This window comes from Arvicola amphibius, chromosome 8 (genome assembly GCF_903992535.2).
Source record: "Arvicola amphibius chromosome 8, mArvAmp1.2, whole genome shotgun sequence".
Lineage (NCBI taxonomy): Eukaryota > Metazoa > Chordata > Mammalia > Rodentia > Cricetidae > Arvicola > Arvicola amphibius.
The window spans coordinates 83,804,811-83,831,699 of NC_052054.1; the positions used below are offsets into that span (position 1 = coordinate 83,804,811).

General features: G+C 46.8%; 1 protein-coding gene across 1 annotated transcript in view; it reads left to right on the forward strand.

Moving 5' to 3' along the window:
* Positions 1-474: 474 nt before the first annotated feature.
* The window catches only part of Dpy19l3 (dpy-19 like C-mannosyltransferase 3), a 69,435-nt gene continuing 43,020 nt past the window's right edge, over positions 475-26,889 (forward strand). Inside the window, exons 1-4 of the mRNA XM_038339612.2 lie at positions 475-632; positions 2,071-2,212; positions 5,016-5,149; positions 24,810-24,900. Coding sequence (XP_038195540.1) covers positions 2,110-2,212; positions 5,016-5,149; positions 24,810-24,900 — 328 coding nt within the window. The 5' untranslated portion in view covers positions 475-632; positions 2,071-2,109. The remainder of the gene's footprint in view (positions 633-2,070; positions 2,213-5,015; positions 5,150-24,809; positions 24,901-26,889) is intronic.

The following is a 26,889-nucleotide window of genomic DNA, read 5'->3' on the forward strand; positions in this document are numbered from 1 at the left end:
CCGGTGGTGGTCTCTCTGGGGGTCTCAGCTTGGGCACAACAAGCCCAGAGCACAAACAACGGGGCGGGGGATGGGTAAGGGTGGGCTGGGGGTGGGAGGGTGTGTCTTTGGAGCCGCAAATGTATCTACCGGTTCTGTCACTAACCGTCTAACGCACACACAGCAGACACTGAGAAGGTACAGCTGGCAAAGCCATCCGAGACCAGGTGACCATTCCTCGGGACAGCAGGGCCTCCGAGGACGGAAACTAGCCAAGCTTAAGAACTGCCAGCGAAACCAACAAGCCAGCAAGCCTCCGAGCGGAAGTGCGCCTCTTCCTTCCGGTCTGCGCCGCACGAGACGGGGAGGGGCAACGCGGGAGGCGGGGGCGGGGCCTTGAGTTGACGAACAGATTCCGGAACCAATTAATGCAGCCGCAGCGGCCCGGCCTCCCTGGCGCGCCCCTTCCAGAGGCTGTAGACGCCCCCCCCCAGGCCCAGCCTTGCACCGCGCCTCACAGAGTCGCCGGCCGCTAGATCCTCCAGGTCCTCACCTTGCTCTCTCCCGCGGTGCGGGCGCGTCCCCAAGGCCCGGGTACCCGGCGTGCTTCCTTGCTCATCCCAAGCTTCCCGCGAGGACTGCTGAGGCCGCAGGTCTGTGGCTGCGGGGTCGGGCCGCCAGGGCACTGGCAGAGCCGCGTCCACGGGACACGTGGGCGGGGCATGGGAGGGAGCACGGCTGAGCGGGAGCGAGTGCTCGGAGGTTTTTGGGGTTGCCCGGCACCTGGCCCACTCGTGGGCTCGCCAGGTGCGCAGGGGAGTGGCTCCAGGTGTACGGTGGCGGCGTGCATCCCGATCGGCAGTCGTGCTATTGCCTGCAGGTCCCTTAGCTGAAGTCTGGCCCGGGCTGCGCGTCCCGCTGGCCAGAGCAACTTTTTGTTTCCTGGTTCGTGGGGTTGTTGCAATCCAGACGCGTGTCATAATTAGCACCTGGCGTGTTTGTTAACTTTCTGTCTTAACAGGCGCGGTGGATGCACGATGGGCCCTCTATAGCCCCTTGTCCCGCCTAGGGCTAGCAGGACATGAATCACCAAGGGGGAGGGGATCCCAGCTGTGACTGCAAGACTTTGAAAAGATACCTTTTTTTTTTTTTTAAACTCCCTCACTTTCTTCGTTTCTTGTGCTTTGAGGCACAGCATTTAAGTCTGTGTTCCTTCTCATTATTTTTGAATGAGCGAATCTTCACAAAAGCGTTGTGTCTTGTTGGCTTGCTCTGTTGCATTAAGCAAACTGTTAGGTAAACATAGACTTTGGTACCTTGAGTGCAGGTTGGATTAGCTGCCCAAACAATCGCGTCTCACTACTCATCGGGGCTTTAATAGATAATTAGGAAAACGCTATTCATTATTCAGAGGAACGAGGCAAGATGTTCTGGGGGGCGGGAGGGACTGGTGCCAGCTTACTCACCGCCACGACACCCCCGTCTCCCCCCCTCAGCTTCCAAACTAGGTAACTGTTCCCACAGCTACACCCACTGTTGCTCCCCAGGGAGAGCAGCCACCCTGCTTCGCACAGCCCCGCCTTGACACTAAGACATCTAGCTTAGCCGCGGTTGTTTCAAAGAACACAGGTGCTAAAATTCAGGTATCAGCAACAATGCTTCAGTTCTTCAAAATCTGGCTGTCACAAGTTTACTAGGAATCCCTCCCCCGTGATCAGTTCTGTGGGAGCATCATACCCACTACTTTCTGTAGAAAACAATGTAAAACTGTGTCACGCAGCATTTCACATAGTTAGTGTTAGGGTTCAGGGGAGGAAAATGTCACAAGACTTGGAGCATCCAAGATGGCTTCCTGGAAGAAGGGCTGGGCTTCTTCATGTGTCTCACCTGTATCCCTGACTCCTGGAGTACCTGGAGAACCCGTGCTTTAGAAATAATGGTTGAGTTCAATATTTGCGTTGCGTCTTTAAAGGCTGCTCAAGATTTATATGGGAGGGTCTGCTGACAGCCGACTTTAAGAGCATAAGGGTGTATTGGGGTAAAGAGGGTGTTGACATATCCGTGGGGCATTTATCTGGGTGTTGTTTGTAGGAGTGGTTGGAAGAACAATGCACATGAATCTTTGACATCATGATGTACATCCGGCAAAGAAGAGAGACGAAAACCGTAGAAGTTTCCGAGGGTTGTCCATCACCGAAAGAAAATGTGAAGTTGGAAGAGAAATTGCCATCTGGTAGGTGATCTGAGCTAAGGCGGCGTTTGGGTTCCTTTCACTTCTGCGTATTAGCATATGTCACCATCTAATAGGGTAAAAAAATGGTGAAACTTCCCAAGGACACTTGTGCCAGCACCCAGGCGTTCTGATTGTGCTTTGGTTATATTGGCTTTTCAGCTAAAATCAGTAAAAGAGCTTTGATGAGAATCCTTGGTAAGTTGTCTGTTGATTAACTTATGGTGGTGATGTCATCAGGTCCTCTGAGGCTTCACCTGCCCTACCTGACTGTCCTTTTCCCTAATATCTTGTCTGGTTCGTGTGTGCGTGTGTAGCATTCAGGCAGCCTTAGCTTGCCTGAGTCTCATTTCATTATAGTCTTTGAAAAAGAAATTTAACATTTTGTATTCAGTCATATTCCTAAAGTTATCTCTTTTGCTTTATTTTGGGGGTGGGTAGGGGATGGAGGAGGAGGAGGAAAAAATGAGAACTTGGTGAAACGTTTGTATAATGCTGAACAGTTGCTAAGTGACCCCCCTCCTCCCGCCCCGTCACATTTTCTAATTAAACATGGCCAAAATTTTTAAAGTAAGCTTGAAAAGCTCCACACACATCAGAGCCATTTTTGGTATTGGACATAATTAATCCTTTGTAGTCAGATGAATTCTTAGCAGCCAGAGCTAATAGGTAGCAGAAAAAGCTGTTTAATAAGATAAAAGGTGCCTATGTTGGAAAGTCAGACCACTCCGCTAAGTTAATGGGAGCCAATGCATGTGAGGGAATTCGGAGTAGTTTCTGATGATGGTATACAGTTAAAATTCATGTTAAATTGTGCCTTGTGTCTTTCCCCTTTTAAATTGCATTTATTTATCTACCTTGTATGTGTGGTGGCCCGACAGTGTATGCATGTGAAGGTCCGAGGATAACTAGCAGGAATCTGTTCTCTTCCTACCTTGTGGATGGCAGAAATCAAAGTCAGGTCATCAGGCGCGGCAGCAAATGCCCTTACTCACCCAGCTGCCTCACCAGCCCTGCGGTTGTTTCTTGTTTGTTTTTAACAGTTTATTTTTACTCATATGAGTGTTTTGCCTGCAGGTATGTGCATACACTACTGGTGAGCCTGGGTGCCCTCTGAGGTCAGACTTGGGTATCGGGACCCCCACCCCCACCCTGTGAGCTGTAGTTACAGATGGTTGTGAGCCAGCCACCATGTGGGTGGTAGGAACTGAACCTGGGTCCTCTGCCAGAGTACTAAGTGCTCTTAACTGCTGAGTCATTGTTCCAGCCCTGTTTTGGTTTGTTTTAAATTGAAAAAGAAAAAAAAAACTTTGAAGATTGCCCATTTTATGAAATCATGTCAGAAAAAAGGCAACCCTGAGAATTAAAGACATTTTAAAAAAGAAGGAAAAGCTACTCCTACCAACTTCCTTGCCCTGAAAGAAGCAGAGATGACCGTGTTTATCTTGCTGTCTGGATGTCGCTGTCTCCACGTGGTTGCCCACAAGCGGTCATATGTAGCTTTACAAAACTGAGCACGGTCCGTGTGCCATTGGGGAAGTTGCTGCTTGCCGTTACCAGGTCCCTAGTCTTTTCATAAGTATACCACATGCGTGTTCCTGGTGCCCTTGGCAGTCCGAGAAGGGCATCGGTTTCCTTGGAACTGGAGTTGCAGACAGTTTAAGTCACCACGTGAGTGCTGGGAATGCAACCTGAGTCCTTTGTAAAGAGCAACAAGTGCTTTTAATAATTCCTGAGTCGTCTCTCCAGTGCCCAAGATATTTACTTAAATCCATTACTGTATTAGTTAGGGTTTCTCTTGCTGTGATGAAACACTATGATCAAAAGCAGCTTGGGGAGGAAAGGGTTTGTTTTTGCCTACACCTCCATATCACCAAAGGAAGTCAGGATAAAAACTCAACGCAGAGCGGGAGCTGAGAGGCAGGAGTTGATGCGGAGGCCGGAGTTGATGGTGCTCCTTGCTGGCTTGCTCCTCGTGGCTTGCTCAGCCTACTTTCCTTACAGAACCCAGGACCCAGCTGTTGCACACACAGCTCGCGATGATGGGGCCTGCCCTTATCAGTCACTAATTAGGAAGCTCCGTTACAGACTGGCCTGCAGCCGGTCTTCTTAAGGAGGCCATTTCTCAGGAGAAGCTCCCTCCTGTCAGCCGAGTCTCACTTGTGTCAAGGTGACATGAAAGCTAGCCAGCCCATTTCCAAAGCAGTTTCCCGCTCCATTACCATGTATCCCTCTTGCAGTGGTCACACCGCGCAGGTGCTCTACCACCAAGCCACACCCCCCAGCTCATGAATTAGCATTTTTAAATTCCAGATTTGCCAAGATTTTTTTTTAAAGTATAGCTTGTTCTCTTGTCAATGCTAGAGAGTTGCATGGGTTTTAACATGTTTTCTTCTGTCTGTTACATTTATTAGCCCTTTCCCCCCATTTGTTCACTGCCTATTCATATCCTTAATCTGTTCCCTACTAGGATATTCATCCTTACTTCTTATCCTTAAATCTCCTATGTTTGTATTCTTTCTAGTTTGTTGTCTTTTGGTCATTGCTATATTATTTCTGTGAAATGTATTTTTATTTTTCGTAAGGTCTATGTGTGTCTGTGTGAAGGTTGTGCCCATGGGCACAGACTGAAGGAGGGCATCAGATCCCTTACAGCTGGTGTTACAGGCCGTTGTGAGCTACCTGATGTGAGTGCTGGGAACCAGACTCAGGCCTTCTGCAAGGGCAGCGAGTGATCTTATCAGTGGCACTGTCTCACCTCCCCAAATGCTACATTCTTGTTTGATGTGTTTCACTTTTCTGAAAGGTTGTGCCTCTGGAAGGTTCTGGAAGATCCTGTCATCTGTGGTTGGCGGAATCGTGGCCCTTTGCATTGGACTTCTTACATCTGTCTACCTGGCCACCCTGCATGAGAATGATTTGTGGTTTTCCAATATTAAGGTATGGGCTACTTTAGACCGTTATTATATGATTTACTCATTTGTTTTCCTAAGAGCTAGCCATGTAGATAAACGACCAAGACCACACAGTTTAGCCGTGAGAGTCCAATCCACTTTCTTATCCCGGCATGGTAGTGCACGTCTGTAACCCCAGTACTCAGGTGGAAAAAGGAAGATCGGGCATTCAAAGGCCAGCCTGGGTTATGTGAGAACTTGTCCTCCCAGGAAAGAGAAGAATCCTGGGTCTTAAAAGGGTTTGACTCCAGGGTAAGAAGACTTAATGTGTTCATCATTTAAAAATAGCATCAGAATTTGTATTCTCAGGTGAGTTTCTCCTCGGTATGGTGCTTCCTAGCACTAGGGAGATGGAGGCAGAAAGGTTGTGAGTTGAGGCTAGCCTGGGCTACGTTGTAAGAATCTTTCTGGAAAGCACTATGGAGATGACTGAGTTAGTAAAGTGCTTGCTGCACAAGAGCGAGGCCCTGAGTTTGAATCTTTAGCGCTTGTGTAAAAAGTCAGGGGTAGCAGTGCACTCTTGGACGCCCACGTCCAGTGAGAGACTCTGTCCCCTAAGATTTAAGACACACAGCTTCTGAGGAACGGCACTCAAGGTTGACCTCTGACCTCCACTTACATGCAGATACAAATGCATGTGCCTTTGTGTCCTCATCCCCCTATGCAGATGCAGGAAGAAGAGAGAGAAAGAAAACTGAAATTTGTTATTATTTGATCAATTTAGTATTTGTCAAAACACGGGTTATGACACTGGCATAGCAGGCTGCTCGGTGAAGACCAGTGGAATTGTTAGAGAGGAGGGCTGAGGGGTGTTTTGTCACTTCTCATTTTGATTGTGTATATCTGTGTGCAAACTGGGTTATGGTGGGAATTTTATTTATCTGTTTATTTGGTTTATTTTTTCTTGTCTGTTGATTGTAATAGGCAAAAAGAAGGAAGAAACTCAGATGGAGCCCTCATCTCCGTCAGGGGCTTCAGACTTTCTAGTGCTGTGTGTACAAGTGCAAAGGAGCTAGAGTGGAAAAGTCATCGCTTCCTTATAGTCGAGGGGCAGGGCCGACTCTCCAAATACCATTTTGTTTTCTTTCTGTCTTAGAATTTCTAGAACCTGCTGGCATCGTTTCAGGGCATGTCTGTGACTTCATAGAAGGAAGCTTGCATGTTGCCATGGGTTTTGATATAAATATGCCTTGCTTTTTTTCCTTATGATTTGCATTATTATTTATATATAGTATGCATGCATGTGCATGCACCTGCCTGTAGGTACAAGTGCCTGTGTGGGGCAGAAAAGGGTATTAGATCCCCTGGAGCTGAAGTTCCAAGAGCTCGTGAGCCATCGGATATGGGTGCTGGCAACTGAACCCTGGTCCTCTGGAAGCACATGTAATTGCTGAGCCATCTCTCCAGCCCCAGATAATGCTTCTTTGTGAACATTAATATCTTTATTTTGGATAAATGCTAAGATGCCTCTGTGGGACTATGTAGCCAAAGTTAAATGCTAATAGCAGTATGGCAGGAAGACACGTCAGAAGAGCTATTGAATCCAGCACTTTAAAGTATATGAGTGGCCTTGCTCACATCTTACAGAACCAAACCGTCATCAAGATGCTTGGGCACCCTTGACTTTTCCGTGGGTCAGAGTAGTCATTGTACTACATTGCGTTATTTTTTCAATCCAGAGTTGAGCCTGTTTTGTGGGTAACACTGAACGAAATTCTGTGGAGAACTTGGAGGGACTAACAAAGGCCTCAGCTTGTCTAGCATACTAAATGGGGTAAATATGTACCGGACACCTGCAGTATTACACTGTGCTTAATGGTAGCTGTACAAACAGATTAGACAAGGCCCTTCCCCGATGCAGGTGATACTCTTGAGAAGAACACAGGCAAGGTTTCAGATAGTTCAGATCGTGGCACACATCCTGAGTCCATGCTCTTACCTGGGTAGAGTTCTAAGGAAGCCCATGGTTGGGGCCACAGGTATTGGTTAAGGAATCCTGAAGGGTAAACAAAGGAGGAGACCCGTGGAAGGGAAATGAATAGGGGAGAAACAGTGCTCAAGGCCGGGAGGCAAGGGAGAGCTGATGGGGAAAGGGTAGACTGTGTATGGCAGCAGCTGATGGGCCTGTGCTCCTGTCCCAGAGACTGGCCTTTGAGTGTGTGCTAAGCCCTGTGTCATCTAACTAGGCTGCAGCGCTTCCCTGGAGAGCTGTCTCAGGTTGTGGCGTGGAGAATGGATTGAGGAGGGCAGAATAAAGCTAGAGCCCACCACGGAGTTAATCCTGTTCAGTGGATTCTATGAGACCAGAATATCCAATTAGGATATCCCGTAAGTGATTATCTTCTGTGAGCCAGGCCCTCCTCTAGACCTGGGAATCCGGCATTGAAGGAGACTTAATTTCGATGTGGGGGACAAAATCAGAAAGAAGAATCAAAGCAGATGGTGAGTGATTAGGGGCCTCTTTAGAGTTGGGGTGAAGCTATTGACCTCAAGGGTAAGACATGGAAACCAGGACCTATGTGGTAAAAAGGGGCAGATGCCATCGCAGGGAAGTGGCTCCAAAGCGGGAATGAACTTGACCTGTCCAGAATCAGAGGCACATGGGGCCATAATTCTGTGAGCATATTAGGGAAGGTGTAAGGGGCTGTACAAAAAGAAAGACCCTGTCTGCACAACGCAGCTCTGGCCCCAGAGGGAATGAGACAGTTTATTATGAGTGTGCATGGCCTGGAAACGGACTCATGTTGTTCTGGGTGACACATGATGCCATGGAAAAAGTTACAGGGACTTCTGTGGTCACAGGTCGGAGGAACCATAAATCAGTGCACTTACCCAAATACTTTAGTGGGGATGCCAAGTATGTGGGTGTGCTGGTTTTTTTGTCAACTTGACATCAGCTCAAGTCATCTGGGAAGAGGGAGCCTCACTTGAGAAGATGGCCTGTAAGGAAGTCTCTGGGCATTTTCTTGAGTAATGATTGACATGGGAGGGGTCAGCCCACTGGGAACAGCGCCATCTCTAGGCAGGTGGTCCCCCAGTTGTATAAGAGCAGTCTGAGCAACTGTTCACTTAACAGCACCCCTCCATGGCCTCAGCTTTAGTTCCTTCCTGAAGTTTCTGCCCTGACTTCCCTTCACGATGGAGTGGATGTGTAAGGCAAATAAACCTTTTCCTCCCCAGATCGATTTTGGCTGTGGTGTTTGGTCACAGCAGTAGACATCTAAGTAAGACATGAATTACAACAAAGGGTGGGGGTCATCTCTGCTGTGGGTTCCAGATGCTGCCTGGTGACATTCTTAGTTTTGAATCTGGGAGAAGCTAGTGGTTTGCAAAGTGGGTGTATGCCAAAAGTTTCACCTACTAGACAGCCGTCTTAGGTCAGGTAGAGAGGTTGGGGATAAATGGCTACTGAGGTTAAAGACGGCAGGAGATGGTTTGACTCTGGGTCTGCAGCTGTCCCTCTCCCCACAGGCACGGAACTTGTGGTCAGTTCCTCAATCTGCAGGGCCTTCCACTTCTTTGGGGAACTTGACTTTGCACTCCCATCGTGTAGGGGTTCAGAGGCTGGAAGGAACTGGAGAGAAGAGGATGGAGTCAGAATTTTCTAGGAAGTTGCTTTGGAAGGACATTTTGTCATTTTTATGAAAGGTGACTGGCGGGGCAGAAAGACAGCGACAGCCCAGTGTCCTCTGTGAACAGCTTGGTGGCTGGCTGATGCATCTGCCATTCCCTGTGACATATGCAGACCGCCATATGCAGTTCTCCAGGGTACAGTCACTTCTCTCCAGCTACCACCAGTTAGGCCAAACTTTGCAGGTTGAGAACTAACCCTCAGCAAAACTGCCCTGGCTGCAGACTCTAGTTGCTGCTGGATGGTGGTGGTACACACCTTTAATCCCAGCACTTGAGAGGCCGAGGCAGGTGGGTCTCTTTGTGTTTGAGGCCAGCCTGGTCTGCACAGGTCTAGGCCTGTCAGGATGACATCGTGAGACCCGATTTCAAAAAGCCAAACTGGTCTCAAATTGAGGGATCCCTTGCCAGTTGACCCTTACCTCTAAGCAGTTGGCTATAGATTCTGAGGTGCCCACTGGCCATTCAGGATGAGCATTGGCCAGAAGGATGAACTCAGGGATGTGCTGTACTTGAAGGTGGCATAAGGATATAGACTAGAACCAGCTGAAGGGAAAGACACAGACAGGGTAGTCCAGAACATCCCAGACCCAAGCACCGCTACCCTTCCTTGTGAGCTCAGGTTGAAGGACTCTTTTGGCACACAGTGTGGCAGTGTGTGGTTTAATGCCAGCCAGGACAGCTCACCTAAGCTCCAGTGTAGATGACTGTCTTAGGCTTTCTATTGCTTGATAAAACACCATGACCAAAAGGAACTTGGGGAGGAAAGGGTTTATTTCAGTTCATCATTGAAGGAAGTTAGGGCAGGAACCCGAAGGCAGGCACTCAAGCAGAGGTCGCAGTGGAATGCTGATACTGGCTTACTCCTTGCTTTTAGTGATACCTGCTTAGTCTCCTTGCTTTTACTTGCCCATGGGTGGCACAACTCACAGTGAGTTGAGCCCTCTCACATTGATAAAGAAAATGTACCACAGGCTTTCCCACAGGCTAGTCTCATGGGCGCATTTTCTTAATTGAGGCTTTCTCTTTCATAATGACTCTAGGTAGGGTCAAGCTGACAAAAGCTAGCTGGCACAAGACTCAGTGGATCATTGGCCATGGACTGAGCACAGTCTGCAGCCTAGAGAGGTCAGATTGATACTATGTGGCTCAAAGTCAGATTGATACTGTGTGGGCTCCAAGCCCTAACCTTCCAGTTATTGGCGAGACTTACCGACATTCTGAGTTAGCAGCATCAGCTGTCAGCTGGGGGTCTTTAGAGAAAGGACACTCATCACTCAGGAGTTAAGGGCTGCCTTCCAGGAACAGCTGAATCCTTAATTTCTGGAGCTTGAAAGTTCCTTCCAAGACAGGGTCTCACTGTGTAGCCCAGGCTGGCTCTGAGCTCAGGATTCTCCTGCTGCCACCCCCCAGCTCACTTTTGATACCAAAGGCACTTTCAAAGTTTTCTGCCAAAGATAGGGAGTTGAGGAAGCTGGATTTGTGGCTCCGAAGGCAGGCGCTCCATCTGTGTTGGAAAACGGACATTTTCATATTACCAGCTTGTAGATGTGTGGGTGAGATTGTTTCAGAAGTGTGTAGAATGGGAAAGAAAGAGAAGCCTGGACAGCCTCTTTCTGTGCCTCCGATGCCATCTGGGAAGCCACAAGCTGGCATATCCTCTAACAGGTTTCTTCTGCCCACCACCCACTGTCCTGTGGAGGCTACAACTGAGCTCAGGCTCGCTGACTCCCCTCCCCCTACTCTATTCAAGCTCTGTCTCTTTTTATTTGTTTTAGACAGGGACTAACTGTGTTGCCCTGATTGACCTGGAACTTGCTCTGTAGACCAGGCCGACCTCAAACTCAAGGGATCTACCTGCCTCTGCCCCCCGAGTGCTGAGGTTAAAGGTGTGCACTAAGCTGTTTTTTCATGAAAATACTTTCATTTTGAGTACTTGGAATTGTTAATTACTCAGAGACTAAAAATAATTCCTTGAAAGATAAAAGGCTCACGTGTTAAGTTTCTGTGTTCCAAATATTTACTGGTTTAATTTTTACTTGATTTTAAGATAACATCTCACTGCGTGACTCAGGCTAACCTCCAATTATTGGTCCCCCAGACTCAACCTTGAGTTCTGGGATTGCAAGTATACACCACTGTGCCCTACTTCAATATGATGTGTCTGTGTGTTTGTTTGCTTTCTTGGAACACAGTCTCAGTGCCCAGCCCTGGATGGCCTGGCATTACAGCCCAAGAGAGAACGTTACAAACTACCATACATAGAAGGTCAAGTTGGAAATCTTTATTAGGTAGCAACTAAGAGTAGACTCTTACCCTAAAGAACTCTTGACCCCAACGCTCAGGGGTAAAGCATGCATTTCTAAAGGCAAACACCATGATGACATCATTGTCAGGGGAACCGCTAGCGTGCCCCCCTTCTTTTTGTAAGAGCACAGCAGTTGTTTTGCTTACGCATCTGGGCTATGGTTAGGGTCATGGAAAATTCTAAATGTGTTGCCCCAGAGGACATGGTCGCCAGGGGTGCTTAGGGCTGAGACTTTTCTGAGCAGACACAGATTGGAGTCTGGGTAAGATGAGGACAGGATGGTGTCACCTCAGTCACTTCGTGGGAACTCCAAGCATAAGCCAGGCTCACCTTGAATGTGTGACAGTCTCCTTCTAAGTGATTTTTGGAATGTACTTTGCAATGTGAGAATTTGAAAAGTGGGAGCCTCAAAGCGTCGGCCTGAACCGAAGGGAAAGATACTGGCTTAAGCGGTATAGAGAATCTGTCGCGAACCCCTTCTGAGCCGCGTTGATGGGTTAGAGAGTTTATTTCTCCTCTCTAAGTCACTGTACTTTATCATCCTTGCCACAAAACTTCAGATGTTACAGGCTGAAAACTACATATTCCATGTTGAATGTCAGCAATGTATGTGGTACATTTTATGGTGGTTTTTTTTTTCCCTTAGTAAACACCTTAGCTTTAAATTGGCCTTAAATACAGCCTGCTTTTTCTACTTTCCTTTATCGTAATCCAAACATACCAAAAGGGCATAGTCTACATCATACTTGCTGCATTCTTTTTACAGCCCAGTGCATTATTGGGGCTAAGTAAATAAGCTTGTGTTTAAAGCAGGTTGGACCTCTGAGGTTGCAGGAAGAGAAGGCAGAGGAGTAGGGAGGCAGCCGGCTGCTGGGAAAATCTGCCTGGAGCTGGATCAGAAGGAACAGCTTAGCTTGGCTGAGGGGGTGTTGTCCTGGCAGGAGGGGGACAGCCACTTTTAATGCATTTTAATGATCTCTGTCAGCAGAGGCTATAGGAAAACCATGTTACCACTATGCTTTTATTTATTGAATATTTATTATGCTTCATTTGTTGTTGCTATACGTGCTATCCTGTGATGGTGAAACAGACTTTAAGATGAAAAATATTACGTAAGACTTACTACTACTGATTGATTGATTGTTTATAATTATATCATTTCCTCCTTTCATTTTAACCCTCCCAAATGCTTAACTATATGGGCTCTAGGGAATAGCACATCAATTGATTAGCAATACCAAAAGATCAGCCCTTAAGACACACATACAAATAACATTATAGAAATTGAGCAGGTTGTCCTTACGTATTAGAAACACACACACTTTCTGTGATTTAGACAGTTTCATTTTGTAGCCCTGACTGGTCCGGTGGTGTAGTCCAGACTGGCCTTGAACTCATGGAGATTCACTTGTCTCTGTCTCCTGTGTGCAAGGATCAAAGGCAGGTGCCTCCTACACCCAGCGTTTTCAGAGCCGGCTGGACCAGCTCAGTGGCTCAGGAGGCTGAGGCAGAGGCTTACAGAGTAAGTTTAAGACCAGCATGGGCAACTTATCAGGACCCTGTCTCAATGTAAACAAAGAGAAAACAGGTCAGAGAAGTAGCTCAGTGGTAGAGTCTCCAGTCCTATACCTGGTACCTCAGGTCTCTCTCTCACACACACAGAACACAAAAAGTGGGAAATCTTTTGAGTGTTGAAGGTACAGTGTGATTTAGTGTAGAGCACTGGCTAGTCTGTGCTTGCCTGGGTTTCATTTCTGCCACCACCACCACCACTAAAGAAAAACACTTTTCCTTCCATTTCCACTGGCATGCATATGTATTTTACCTAGCGAACTCAACATATGTACAGTTTGCCATGTCTGATGTCATATCACACACTTCTTAGACAGTTGCACGTCTTCACCAAGCTTGCACTGTTATTAGATTAAAAATGTATGCTTATAGAATTCAGCAGATTTGACACGCGTATACTCTTATTTATTTCACTCTTTGAATGTGCCCCAATTTTGGTGAGTTAGATTGTTTCTAATTGTGTCATTAAATTCCCAAAATTACTTACTTAACTTCTCACTTTAAAGTGGCAGTAAAAACATGTCACTTTCTGCTCGTCTTGAAATTGTGTCAGAACAATTAAGGAAAATGAAGAGAGCTGAATTCTCTTTTCCCTCCCTCCCTTCCTCCCTTCTAAGGCTTGTTCATGTAAGGCTTACTCTACCATACAGTGCCCCAGACTTTTATCTCCTGAATCTAAGAAGCCCATTATCCAAATTCCAGGTATATCCGGTGAAGTCCAGAAGAATATAAAAGGTGCTGAGCAAGGGCTCCCAGCTCCGCCCTCCAGTGAAGCTCAGAGTATAGAAGGCCTGGATCCTGGCATAGGCACCGTGCCCTGATGGGTCCATGATGTGCCTCTTGGGAAGAGAATGGAGCAAGGCAGTATGAAAAGAGGAGTCCTACCAGGGTTTGATCGCACCCGTAGGACGTGGGATTTTGTGGAGCAGGACCTGCGGTCCCTCACATTGTCCATCACTGCTCACTAAACTCAGGAGAAAACTAGAGAAATCATTCTTAAGGTCTCATGATGTCACCCTGGCTGGCCTGGGACCTGCCCGTAGACCAGGCTGGCCTTGAACTCAAGATTTCTCCCTGCCTCTGACTCTATTTCTGGAATGCTGGGTTTAAAGGTGTGCATCACCAGGGCACGCTAAGAGATCACTGTTGAAAAACAACCTCTGTCCTACAGCAACTTTGCTGGTCTGAATGTGTCCCTCCCCTCTTCCCACTGTAGCCTTTTTGTGAAGAACCGATCAGGAAAGAGCTTGTCAGTTATATTCACGATGACTAATCACCTAGAAAGAGCCAGCAAAACGTTGTGTAACAATACTGTAAGAGAAAGGGGAGAAGAAGGCAGCAAAACTTAATAGCAAGGACTTGAAGATAGAGGCCAAATACATCATAAGTAGCCAGCCCCAGCACTCAGGGGGTTAAGGCGAGAGGATAGAGTTTAAGGTCAGCCTCAACTACACAGTGAGACCATGTCCCCAAAATAAAAAGTATTTGCCAGTTTGGAAGATAGACTTGTAAAATTTTAATTTGTGTATGAATATGAAGGCTTGCTTGCATGTATGTCTGTGTACCAGAAGAGAGTATCAGATCACCTGGACCTGGAGTCACAGGTCGATGTGTCCCTCCATGTCACACAGATTCTCTACAAGCGTCCCTACTCGCTGTGGTGGTTTGAGAGAAAATAACCCCATAGGGTCACTGGGAGTGGCACTCCTAGGAGGTGTGGCTTTGGTAGAGTGGGTGCGGCCTTGTTGGAGGAAGTGTGTCCCTGTGAAGGTGGTCTTTGAGTTATCCTTTGCGCAAGCTGCACCCAGCGTGGATCACTTTGTAGAACTCTTAGCTTCTTCTCCAGCAGCATGTCTGCCTGCACGCTGCCACGCCACCTCCCGTGACCATAAAGGACTGAACTTCTAAGCTGTCAGTCAGCCTCAGTTAAATGTTTTTCTTTATAAGAGTTGCTTTGGTCATGGTGTCTCTTCACAGCAATAGAACCCCTACAGTGTGCCAGCTCTCAAAGAGATAGAGGAAGGTCACAAATGGAAAGAAAACAGAGTCAACAGAATGTAGAAAAGAAAAAGAAAGTAAGACCAGACAAGATTCAGCATCCTGCAAACGCGAGTGCGGAAAACACAGAGGAGGAGTTGGGCGGACATGTAGATGGAAGCAGGTGAAGGGAAAACACAGAGGAGGAGTTGGGCGGACATGTAGATGGAAGCAGGTGAAGGGAGAGAGGTGGCCAGGGAAGACAAAGAACAGCAAACGTGCAACACTGGTGTCCTAGCAGCTGAGGAGGGAAAGCGTGACACAGAAATTTGCTGCCCCCCAAATTTAAGGATAAAGGAAAATTTGGGCATACAAATTGAAAGGGCATAGTTGGTCCTGCAGAATGTTAACCCAGCAAAACTGTCAGCCTGAAGTAATACCATGAAAATTATAATGTAGTGGAGCAGACCTGTGATCCCAGCAATTGAGAGGAAGAGGCAGGAAGATCAGAGGTTCAAGGTCATCGTGGGCTACATAATGGGTTTGCAGACAGCCTGGGATACGTGAGACCGTGTGTGTGTGTGTGTGTGTGTGTGTGTGTGTGTTTGTGTATACACACTCATTCTGAGCCACTGAGGTGGCCTAGAAGCTCTTTGACCATAAGCCTGATGATCTGAGTTTGATTCCTGGAATCCATGTAAAGGGGGGAAAGAACCAACTCTGCAGAGTTGTCCATTGAACTCTGTGTATGAAGTGCACACAGAAGAATAAAAAGTACAGAGCAGTATGAACTTGGAAGACTTGGAGGATATAGCTGAGTGGCATAGAGTGATCTCAAAGTATACACAGCCCCTCAGTTTCAGAGAGTAAGAAAAGTGCGGAGGTGGATTGCAGGACCTAATCAAGAAACCAGTGGGCATTACGGCTCGTATGACCTAAGACGAGAGTCCTGGGTTCATCTCACTTCCAACTTTCTCATAATTACATGTGAAACTCTGGGACTATGAATAGAATTGAGTGTGGTGGTAGATGCCTGTTATGCCAGCACTCAAGAGGCTGAGGCACAATGATCACAGGTTTAGAGCTAATAAAAATACACAGGAGAAGTACCAACAGCATACGATCACAGCTACTCACTGCAGAGCATCAGTAGGTAGTACACAGAGAGGTACTTAAGTTGTCCTGTGTCGTTGTTAAGAAAGTCACCCTGTGGGGCTGGAGAGATGGCTCAGCGGTTAAGAGCACTGCCTGCTCTTCCAAAGGTCCTGAGTTCAATTCCCAGCAACCACATGGTGGCTCACAACCATCTGTAATGAGGTCTGGTGTCCTCTTCTGGCCTGCAGGCACATACACAGACAGAATATTGTATACATAATAAATAAATAAATATAAAAAAAAGGAAAGTCACCCTGTAAAGTTTCTCAGTTAAAAGCAGGACACGCGCCGGGCAGTGGTGGTGCACGCCTTTAATCCCAGCACTCGGGAGGCAGAGGTGGATCTCTGTGAGTTCGAGGCCAGCCGGGTCTACAAGAGCTAGTTCCAGGACAGGCTCCAAAGCCACAGAGAAACCCTGTCTCGAAAAATCAAAAAATAAAAAATAAAAATAAAAGCAGGACTCGCACACAGAGAAACAGAGACATAATCAAAGATTCATTCCCAAAAGCAACATAACACAAGTATATCATGAACACAGTATATCAAACATATCAACCCCCCCCCCTTTTTTTTTTTACTGAAACAGCGTCTCACTATTGACTAGCCTAGAACTCATATTGTAGACCAGTGCCCCCAGAGACCAGAAGAGGGCATTGGATCTCCTGGAACTGTAATGCCAGGCAATTGTGAGCCTGCTGATGTGGGTGCTGGGAGCTGAACCCTAGTATGCTACAGGAGCAGAAATTGCTTTGGGCTGCTGAGCCAGCCATCTCTCTGGTTCCCCAGAGTTTGTTTTGGTTTTGTTTTGTTTGTAGCAGAGAAAATAGAAAGACTTTATTCACCCAGTAAGCACTCTGTTCCTGCCTCAGGATAATGTGACACTTTTCTCTTTGATTCATTCATTCCTTTAAATAAAAATTCAAGCTAGCTAAAAGCAAAATCCTTGTGACTTGTAAATTTAAAAGTTCCCCTCCTCCCCCTTCTTCACTTTCTTCTCAGTTTGTTGTACCCCTGAGGATTGAACCAAGGACCTTGTACATTGCAAACAAATGCCTCAAAGTATTCCTTAAATCTTGGAGCACAGAGAACATGAATGTTGAATGTTTAGAAATTAGGAAAGAAATCTAGAAAGCAGAGATGCATTTCAAGGCAGTGTGCAGAATTTTGTTGCTTTAAATAGTATAATATACAATAAGGATGAAGTACCCAGAAATGAATGGAATATTCCTTTGTGGAATTGCAAAGTGAACAGTCTGGCAAAAGGGAAGGATACGACTAAATAGTAGATTAGTAACAAGACAAACATTTGGTGGAAATGAGAGCTGTCAGTGTGGCCTCGTCCGCCAGAGCACAAAGATGGAAGAAATGACATAGAAATACAGAAACTAGAAACCAGAAGCCAGTCATAACATCACAGGTGGCATGTATATGCAAACCCGAGGACTAGAAAAAAGTAGACTTAGCCGGGCGGTGGTGGCGCACGCCTTTAATCCCAGCACTCGGGAGGCAGAGGCAGGTGGATCTCTGAGTTCGAGGCCAGCCTGGTCTACAAGAGCTAGTTCCAGGACAGGCTCTAGAAACTACAGGGAAACCCTGTCTCGAAAAAAACCAAAAAAAAAAAAAAAGTAGACTTTATTCTAGGAAAATAATAATTGCCAAGTGTGGCCCCAGAAAACAATTTACTTTGAATACTTTGCCATTCTTTACCCTGAAAATTTCACGCACTAGTGACTTTTTTTTTTTTTTTTAACTACAAAGAGAACATTTCCCTGCCCTGGGGAATGCAAATAATAAGGGGTTTGCCCATTAGGAAATGCTCTGCTTCTGAGCCACACCCCAGCCCCTCACTGGTAGATTTTAGTTAGACTGGCACTCCACTCCTGAGCCATAGCGATAGCCGCCCAAACTCTTAAAAAACAGACAAACAAAACCCAGTACTCCAATAGTGTTTAAACCGTTCTAGAACACATTTTACGAAGCCGTTACTAGTGACAACATCAGAACTGCAGCTGGTGTCCTTGTGTGTCCCTTAGCATCTCTGTGGTGGCTGAGAACACAGAACTGGCTGAACCAGCACTCCTGGAGGAAGCGTGTTTGTGCACATTATATGTATACGTGACCTATAGATTGTAACTTGAAATCTTGAAGTCCTCAGTCCTCCTCCTCGCAGAGTGTATTGAGGTTGGGAAGGAGTAATGTCACTGTTTCTCCAGCTACAGCCGGAGTGGAAACCCTGTCCGGCTGACGTCCTTTACGCCACACTAACCCCCTAGTCTCTGTTCACCTTTGTCTGAGAGCTCAAAAGGGTGAATGATTCCATCTAGGACCCACGAACGCTGGGCATCTTGGACTTGTCATAGCCCCGTGTTTGTGCACAAGGGACTGCATGCATTCTGGGTGTACTGAGTTTTGGATAAGCAGCCTCTGCAGCTCAGATCTTCACCAGGCAGCCTTCCTCGGACTTCATCCTGCCTGTGGACCTGAGGACAAGCCTTCACACCGCACCTGCTGCACAGAGCTGTGCTGCTGGCTCCTCTCCACCTCTGCTAAAGCAGGCACTCCGCAGTTGACACTTTTCATCTTTGCTCCCATCTGGGGGACACGTCCGCTGTGCCCCTTTTCCTTTTGAGCCGCCGTAGTCCCTGTTCTCTTGTGATTATTTCTAGAACCCTTTCCAGTTGGACTTGAGTGCATAGCCCTGCTTTAAAAAGGTGCTTAGTGAAGTGACCAGCAGTCTCAGAGAGGCTAAGTCCAGTGGCAGTCACTCAGCCTTGCTCGGACTTGGTCTGCTGCCATCCTTCTCTGGCTTCCAGGACACATTCTTTGGGAGTTGGCCCCTGCCTCTGCAGCTGAGCCCTCGGGTCTTCTAAGGCTGCCCCTGGCCTCTGACCTCTTTTTGCCTGGAATCCCAGGTCTCTTCTATCCATCCTCATTTCTAAGATCCACATGCTGGTGACTCCCAATAAAGACCTCACTCCGATATTTCCCTGAAATCCAGACCTGGTATCAGCCCCTTAGTTGGCCACCTTCTTCTGGTGTCCAGTGGGCATTTCAGATGCAGCAGACCAAAGCACTGGCCTTCCCTGGCTTTGGTGTTTCCCACATCTGCAACTTACAACTTCATATCTGACTGGCATGGGCCAGATGGCTTTGAAAGGTCTTGTTCATGCAGACCCTACATGAAGTCCCTCAGCAAATCCCGCTCCTGAACATGTACAATGTCCAGGAGGTAACTGTCCCAAGACTGGCTTTTCTCTGCCCATATCACTAAAACGGTGCCTTAGTGCAAGTCCAACTTTGTTCCTTTATTTTTTAAAACTAAGTAGCAACTTTCATTATGAAATGTCACACATGCCGTCATTGCACTTGGCACCATCCACCTCCCATGACTCTCTGTTGTCCCTGCTCATCTCCTTCCTGCTTCTGCTTTCATGAAGGTGTCGGTTCTGAAAATCCAGACTCTGCATATGAGGGAAAATTGAAATGTTTGGCCTGGTTTGTTTTGTTTATTTGCCCCCATCCTGTCTTGCTCTCCTTCCCTCTAACCCTCCCTAATGTAATGATCTGTCCTGTCCCTTTAAGAGACAAGCCACTCCCTCCCCTGTCTGCTGAGGCAAGACAGACTGAGTTCCTTCCATTTCTGTCCCCTCAAAGAGGCAGCTTCTGCCTCTCCCCACTTCTCCCCTTCCCCCTCTCCCCGCTTCTCCCCTCCCCCCTTCTCTTTCTCCCCTCTCTCTGTCTGTCTCTCTCTCTCTCTCTCTCTCTCTCTCTCTCTCTCTCTCTCTCTCTCTCTCTTTCTCTCTCTCTCCCCTTCTCTGCTCTTCTCCCCTTCCCCCTTTCCCTCCATGTCTTTGTCTTACCTGCCTGGGACCAGCCGCCTTTGGTGTGGTCTCATGCACCATCCCTGCCTGGGACTGGCTGCTCTGGGGCCCCAGCCGCCGCTCGGGGACCCATAGCATTTTATTTTTACCATTACACCTACACCCCGAATAGCTGCCTTTCTACTTCCTGTCTCAAATATGTCTGCTGTATGTCTTGATCCTGCATGTGAGCCTGCCTTAGTTTATCCAGTGGTCCAGTTGGTCCCTTTTGAATTCTGTAGGTTTTGGTTTTTTTTTAAGCCTTTTAAAATATAAACCGAAGGGACTGGAAAGATACCTTAGTGGTTAAAAGTAATTACTGTATTCCAGTTCCTTGGGATCTAACACCTTCTTCTGGCCACTGTGGGTACACTCAACAGACACATATACACATAAAGAAAATCGTCAAATATATAATGCATATGAATTATATAAGGGTGTGTGTGTGTGGTGTCTAAACATGGTGGTATATGTGTATAATCCTAGCATGAGTTAGAAGCATAAAGATCAGCTCAGTGCCAGCCAGCCTGGGCTACCTAGTGAGACTCTGTCTCAACATAAAATATAAATTACCCATGCTTTTCAAGCCTGCTAAGTATAGAAACAAACTCCTAACTCCCCTCTGCACACTTCACTTCTCCTAGCTCTCGAGTACAGGCCCAGAGTCTGGGTCACCTATGGAGTTACCTGCTTCCTACCCTTTGTACCCACTCTTCCTGTACCCTCATCTGCACTCAGGCTGCTATGCCTTCCTGGCTATTCCTGGTACTCGTGCGTGGTTCTGTGTGGGTTCTGTATGATTGGCAGACCCTTCCTCAGGTATCTACTGGCCACGGTTACCTCCTGATCTCTGCTCAGGTACCAGTTCACATCTCTGTCTTTTATTATTATTATTATTATTATTATTATTGAGACAAAGTTAAACTATGTAGGCCTGTGTAGCTTGCAACTCACTATGCAAACCAGGAACTCACAGATGCCTCACCCCCTTAAGTGCTGGGATTAAAGGCGTGCATCACCACTCCCACACCCAGCTACTTAAATTTTTTTTTTAGATTTATTTATTTTATGTGTGTGAGGGTTTTGCCTGCATTATGTATGTGAGCTGTACCCATACCTGAGGAAGTCAGAGGGCAGGACCGAATCCTTGGGAACTGGACCTACCCTGTGAGCTGCCATGAGCCTTTTCCCTTGCTCTCCTCGCAGTCTTCTTGTTCCTTTGGGTCTAGGTCTGGATTCTTAGATATCTTTTTGTTTCCACCCACTCTAGATGTGTTCGACTCTCTTGGCTTCTTCCTAGTCCCTTTCCCCGAGCTTCTGTTTCACCCGCAAGCCTTTATAGGTTTCTTGCTGCAGGATTTGCATACTTCTTCAAAGCGAGGTATCTCTGGAATAACCGGGGTTAATCTGCAGATGCTGATGGCTTCCAGGCAGGCCCAGTGCGAGCTGGGAGAGCCTGCAAGACTTAACCTTCTCACCAACGCTGCTTGTCAGCTGTCACGTGTCACAGCTTTAATCAACTCTGGGGCAGGAATCCTAACGTCCTAACAGATGGATGTGAATTTAACCAGACAATAAACCATGTACGTGCCGTAAATACGTTTGCCAAGGGCATGGTTCCCAGTGCGGGCTTTCTGCACAGCTGTCTTCCCTTGAACTCGCGGTATCTCGGTGAGATGATTTGTTAGCCTAACTCTGAAACAGCATTTCGGAGAGTTAATGGGTCGTTGGCTTCTCCGTTCCCGGCAGCCTAATTATTGGAGGATGGGGAGGGAACAGTTTTCATCCACGGAAGTTACTGATATGAGATTTTTAAAGATGAGCTTGATGTGTTCCTGAATTGAGTGGCATTTGTCTTGAAGGGCCTGATAACCTTTCGGGCATGGCCAGCAGAACTGTGTTTTCCCCTTTGAGTACTTAAATGGCTATGTAAGCTACTACCACGATGTTTTTAAACAGAGCTTTAAAACTATAGTTCACAGGTCTAGAGAGATGGGTTGGAGGTTAAGAGCACCGGCTGCTCTCCTAGAGGACCTGAATTCAGTTTCCAGCACCCATATGTCTGCTCAGAACTGCCTGGAACTCTAGCATCCAGAGGACTGACACCCTCTGCTGGCTCTGCGGGTTTGTGCTTGTGCGTGTGTGTGCGCGCGCATACACACAAATAAATAGTAATAATTCCGTTCATCTGTCTATTCTTTCCGGTCATTATTTTCAGACACGTTCTTATTCTTTCACCAATGCTGTCCCTCTGCAGACCCTCACAGGTGAAGCTGTGGAGTGTCTGTCCGCTCTGCAGTCTGTAGCTTCTACCGATGTGCATTTCCACTGGCGCACACCACCAGACAAAAGTATAAATTGCCGCAGAACCGGGAAAGCGTGAGAGTGAAGCAGATGTTCCCCTAGCATGAAGCAGATGTAAAACTTGCGAATGTCTGTCTAATAAAGGATAGCATTTGGCTCTAGACAGCTGGTGCCAAGATTACCAATTAATCATGTTTGAATGCGTTTTTTACTAATTAGGTCCCCCTTTGGTTTTTACTGTTCTGGGTGTAGTAAAGAGGGGGAAGGGCATAGCTTTCCACGTTTTACACTTTGAATAACACCCCCCCATCTTTATCAGACCTTTTTTTTTTAATTCTTAGAATCTTATAGGAAATGAAGCCCAAAGATGTGAATGACTGGGCTGGCTCCCCCACTGAGATTATAGGTTTGGAGTTAGGATACTCTGTAGAAGGCCGAGTGAACACCCAAAGGCAGCTGGAAAAAAGACGAGAGGAGTGTAATTACACTTAATATGAGTTTATTTTCGTGTTATTCTTTTGCACGGACAAAAGCTAGTATCTGCTCAGTTAACATCAATAGGCAGTCTCCATGGTTATCTGACTGAGTGGGAGTCTGAACAGTACAGAAACACAGGGTACCAATTTGGTTTCATATGATCAAACGCAATGGAACATGTGTTCGCAAAGATGGAAGATGGCTAGATTGGTGTAATTATTGAAAAAGGTCACCTCTTTCAGCTGTGAAAGATAAGTCAGTACCACTGTGGAAGCTGAGGAGGGGGCTGGCTCCCAGAGCTCAGCAGGGATGCTGAGGCTGACTGCTGTGTGTGGTGTTGTTCTGTTTTGCTTTTGCACTATGGGATTGAACCCATGTGTAGGCCAGGCTAGTCTGTACTCCTGTGTGGCTTCTACAGCACTCTTTGCTACTTATTTTGCTTTTTGAGACAGGGTTTCTCGGTGTAGCCCTGACTGTTAATGATCTCACACTGTAGACCAGACTGGCCTCCAGCTCCGGTCCGCCTGCCTCTGCCTCCCGAGTCTGGGATTAGAGGTGTGCGCCACCACTGCCCTACACTTCCAACCCTTTAAAACTTTTATTCTGACATGAAGTCTCAGTATGTAGCCCAGACAGGACTTTTATTCTGACATGAAGTCTCAGTATGTAGCCCAGACAGGACTTCAGCTTGTGATCCTTTTGTCTCCACCTTCTGGGTACTGGGACTACAGACATGAGCCACCCTGCTTAGCAAACTCCTCCTTTTCCTTTTCTGCCTTCCTTTCTCCTTCCCTCTCTCACACCCTTCCCCCTCATTCCTGCTCCTCCCCTCCTTCCTCCCTCACACCCTTCCCTCCTTATTCCTGCTCTCCTCTTCTTCAATGCCTAACTTCCCCAAGATATGCTTATTTTCTATGAAAAGAACTTCAAGTATATAAAGTTTATCCTCACGTGTTCCTAGAAAGAGTAAATACCAGATAATAGTTTCCTAGAGTCAATAGTTGGATATTTTGACATTCTTATAAAATTTCTTTTAAATTGTATATGGTGTGTGTGTGTACATGTATGTGTGGAGTGTTTATTTTCCAAGACGCGTGTGGAGGTCAGAGGTTAGCTTATAGGAGTCTATTTCTGCCAAGTGGGTCATGGGATGGAACTCAGGTTGCCAGTCTTGGCAGCAAGCACTTTCATCTGCTGAGCCCTCTCACTGGCCCAAATTCACAATATTTTTAAAGGATGCGTCCAAGAAACACATTGATTTACAAGTCTGAAGCTAAATAAATAGTCCAAGTGCTTCTCCTTTTTAAAAAATTATTTGTTTTTTTAATTTTATGTGAATGACTGTGTGCATGCATGTTTTTCTAAGTGTACCACGTGCATGCAGTGCCCACGAGGTCAGAAGAAAGCATCAGACCCCCCTGGAACTGGAGTTATAGGTGATTGTGAGCTGCCATCTGGGTGCTGGAAACTGAACCAACGTCCTCTGAAAGAGCAGCCAATAATTTATCTTAACCACTGATTTATCTCTCTAGCCCAAAAATGTCTCTTTTAATAGAATGTTTATTACTCATTGAGTCAATCCTGGCAGACAGATAGGGGTGAGCAAAGTGCACTGAATCGAGGGTTCGTAGCAGTGAGAGTGAGGGTTTGTGGCCTCCCTGGCTGCGTGAGGTTTGTGGAGTGCAGCCGTGTGCAACACCGCTCTGCACTCAGTGTGACCTCAGCTCTAGGAGCTGGCTTCTGGGACACCGGAGCAAAGGAATCTGTAACAGCATAGATTAAAGCCTCTTAAATCACTTATACGTTTTTAAAAAAAAAAGAAAAAAAAACTCACATGGAGTCTCTTCATTGCCGAGCTATCTCTCCAGCCTCAGCAGTCTGAGATATTAATATTACTTGGGACTAGTGGTGATTTTTTTTGAGGGTTTTTTTTTGGTAGTTGTAATTTGTGTGAAACCATGAACTTTGAAATACCCACTTAAATGAAACAAGTTCTGTCAAGTTTTAAAAAGCAGTTTCTTATGGAACTATACCTACAAAAGTAGAAAGAATAATGGCCCAACCTCTGGGCGTCCAGCCCGTGGCCCCGTATCAGCATCCTCAGCCTTCTTTTGGTTGTCTTGAGGCAGGATCTCTCCATATAGCCTCCAGACCAGCCTTGAGCTCATGATCCTCCTGTCTCGGCCTCCGGCTGCTGGGATTGCAGGTGCTTGCCGCCATGCCTCCCTGGGTCAAGATTCCAGGTATTTGCAGAGTATCCTTTCTTGCCCAAGTTCTGTAGTTCTGCATCTTGTTTCTATAGTAACGGTGGTGTTTCAACAAAACTAGGTCAAGTACACCCAGTCGTTCTCACTTTGTTTCAGGAAGTAGAGCGAGAAATCTCATTCAGGACGGAGTGTGGACTGTACTATTCTTACTACAAGCAGATGCTGCAAGCGCCAACCCTCCTGCAAGGTAACTGTAGCTGCCACAGTCTGGGCGCTGTTGCTTTCTCTGCCATCATTCAAGGCCTGCTTTGCACTGATGCACTGGTGTGTGTGTGTGTGTGTGTGTGACATGTGCATGCATTTGTTTTTTGAGGCAGAGTTTCTCTGTGTAGCTCTGGTTGTCCTATGTAGACCAGGCTGGCCTCAGACTCAGAGATCCACCTACCTCTGCCTCCTCAGTGCTGGGATAAAGGCGTGCACCGCCACACCTGGCTCATAATTTTCAATGTATGAATATCTTGTGTACCATGTATGTTCCTCCTGGTGCCTGTACCAGGTTCCCTACGACTGGAGTTAGAGCTGCCATGTGAGTTCTGGGAATCAACTGGGGTCCTTTAAAGGACAGCCAGTGCTCTTAACCACCGAGCCATCTCCAGCTCCCATAGCTCCTGGCTTTATCAAATTGTAATCCCATTCAAGGCGCCTCCTGGAGCCAACCTATCTTCTCAGCTTTCAAAAAAGGAAACAGAAGCAAAGGAGGCAGATGGTGTCCCAAGAAACACTGGGCAGTGAAATTCCCCCAGCTTCTGGCACCTTCCACACGGTCACCGTGGGGCACAAGATGTAGCAAGCGCTCTTGTAGCAGCCTGAATCTGTGTCTTGGAAGTGCTGGCCCTCTCTTGAGAGTCTATCTCAACAACTTTAATCTCCAATTCTGCCTTCAACATACTGGCTAATTCTCAAACTGTTTTCAACCTCAAAGCCACAAATCTTGGTTTGGCAAGAGTCGGGGTCCCTAAGAATTTAAGGTAACCTCTCAGGATGCTGCGGACCAGAGTAGCACTGTGGGACTGGGTCCTTGACCCCTCACTGCTGATTTAAGCCCTGGTCAGGGGGTCTCAGAATCAGCAGTTGCTCAGAATGTACCTGTGACAGAGCGTGTTCTTAGGAGTGTGTTTCATCACGTGCAATAGCACGCCCTCTATCCAGAGCCACCTGTGGCGTGATTGTGAGTGGACTTGTGTTTCTGTAAGTCCCAGCCTGTGTCCTCCTGCCACATGGCAAAAACAGCTGATGCCACTGACGGGCTGACACGGGACCAGCAATTCTGTGATGAATGCTCCTGAGGAAGAAATTGTCTTTTAGAAATCTTTGTCAAATTCCCTATGTGTATATAATGCATTTTGATCATTTTACCTCCCGAGTGTTCCACTGTCATCCCCCTGCCTCCGCTAAACCTTGTTTTCTTCCTAACAAGTTTCCCATGTGCTTTCACATCTCTTTTGGTTTTATTTCATTTTGTTTGTGACCCACTGAGTTAAATCGAGGTTGCCTGCATAACAGTTTGTGGGTGGTGTTTACTGGAGCATGGGCAGCTCAATCTGCCTGCCCCAGCAAACACGAACTGCCATTAGCTTGTCAGGGTGTGCGTGTATGGAGGGGAGGCTCTAGTTTTTAATGGTCATCTCTCATTTTTTGAAAGACCTCCCTCCATGTTGGTGCCCACAGTGGCCGCCCCGGTTCACACTCCCACCAGCAGTGGATAAGGCTCCTCCTTCCCCCAGGTCCTCTCCAGAACTTGTCATTTCTTCTCTTGGTGATGGCCAGTGTGACCTGCAGGAAATGGGCTCTCCAAGTCATTTGCATGTGCATTTCCCTGGTGGCTAAGGATGTGGAACACCTTTAAAGAGCTGTGTCGGCCATTTGTGTTCTTCCTTTGGAAAACTGTCTGTTCAGCAGTTTTCATACTCATTTATTGATTAGCAAGTTTGTTTTCATGGTGTTCACTTTTTGTAGTTGTTTATGTGTTCTAGATATTAATCATCCACCTGAGGTGTAGCTGGCAAGGATTCTCTCCCACTCTATAGGCTTTTGTGTCCGCTCTGTCATGTGTTTCCTTCGCTGTGCACAAGCTTTTTAAATTTGTGTCAGCACATTTGTCTGTTGGGGGTCATTCTTTTGGGGTTCTCTTCAGAAACTCTTTTTTTTTTTAAATATTTATTTATTTATTATGTAT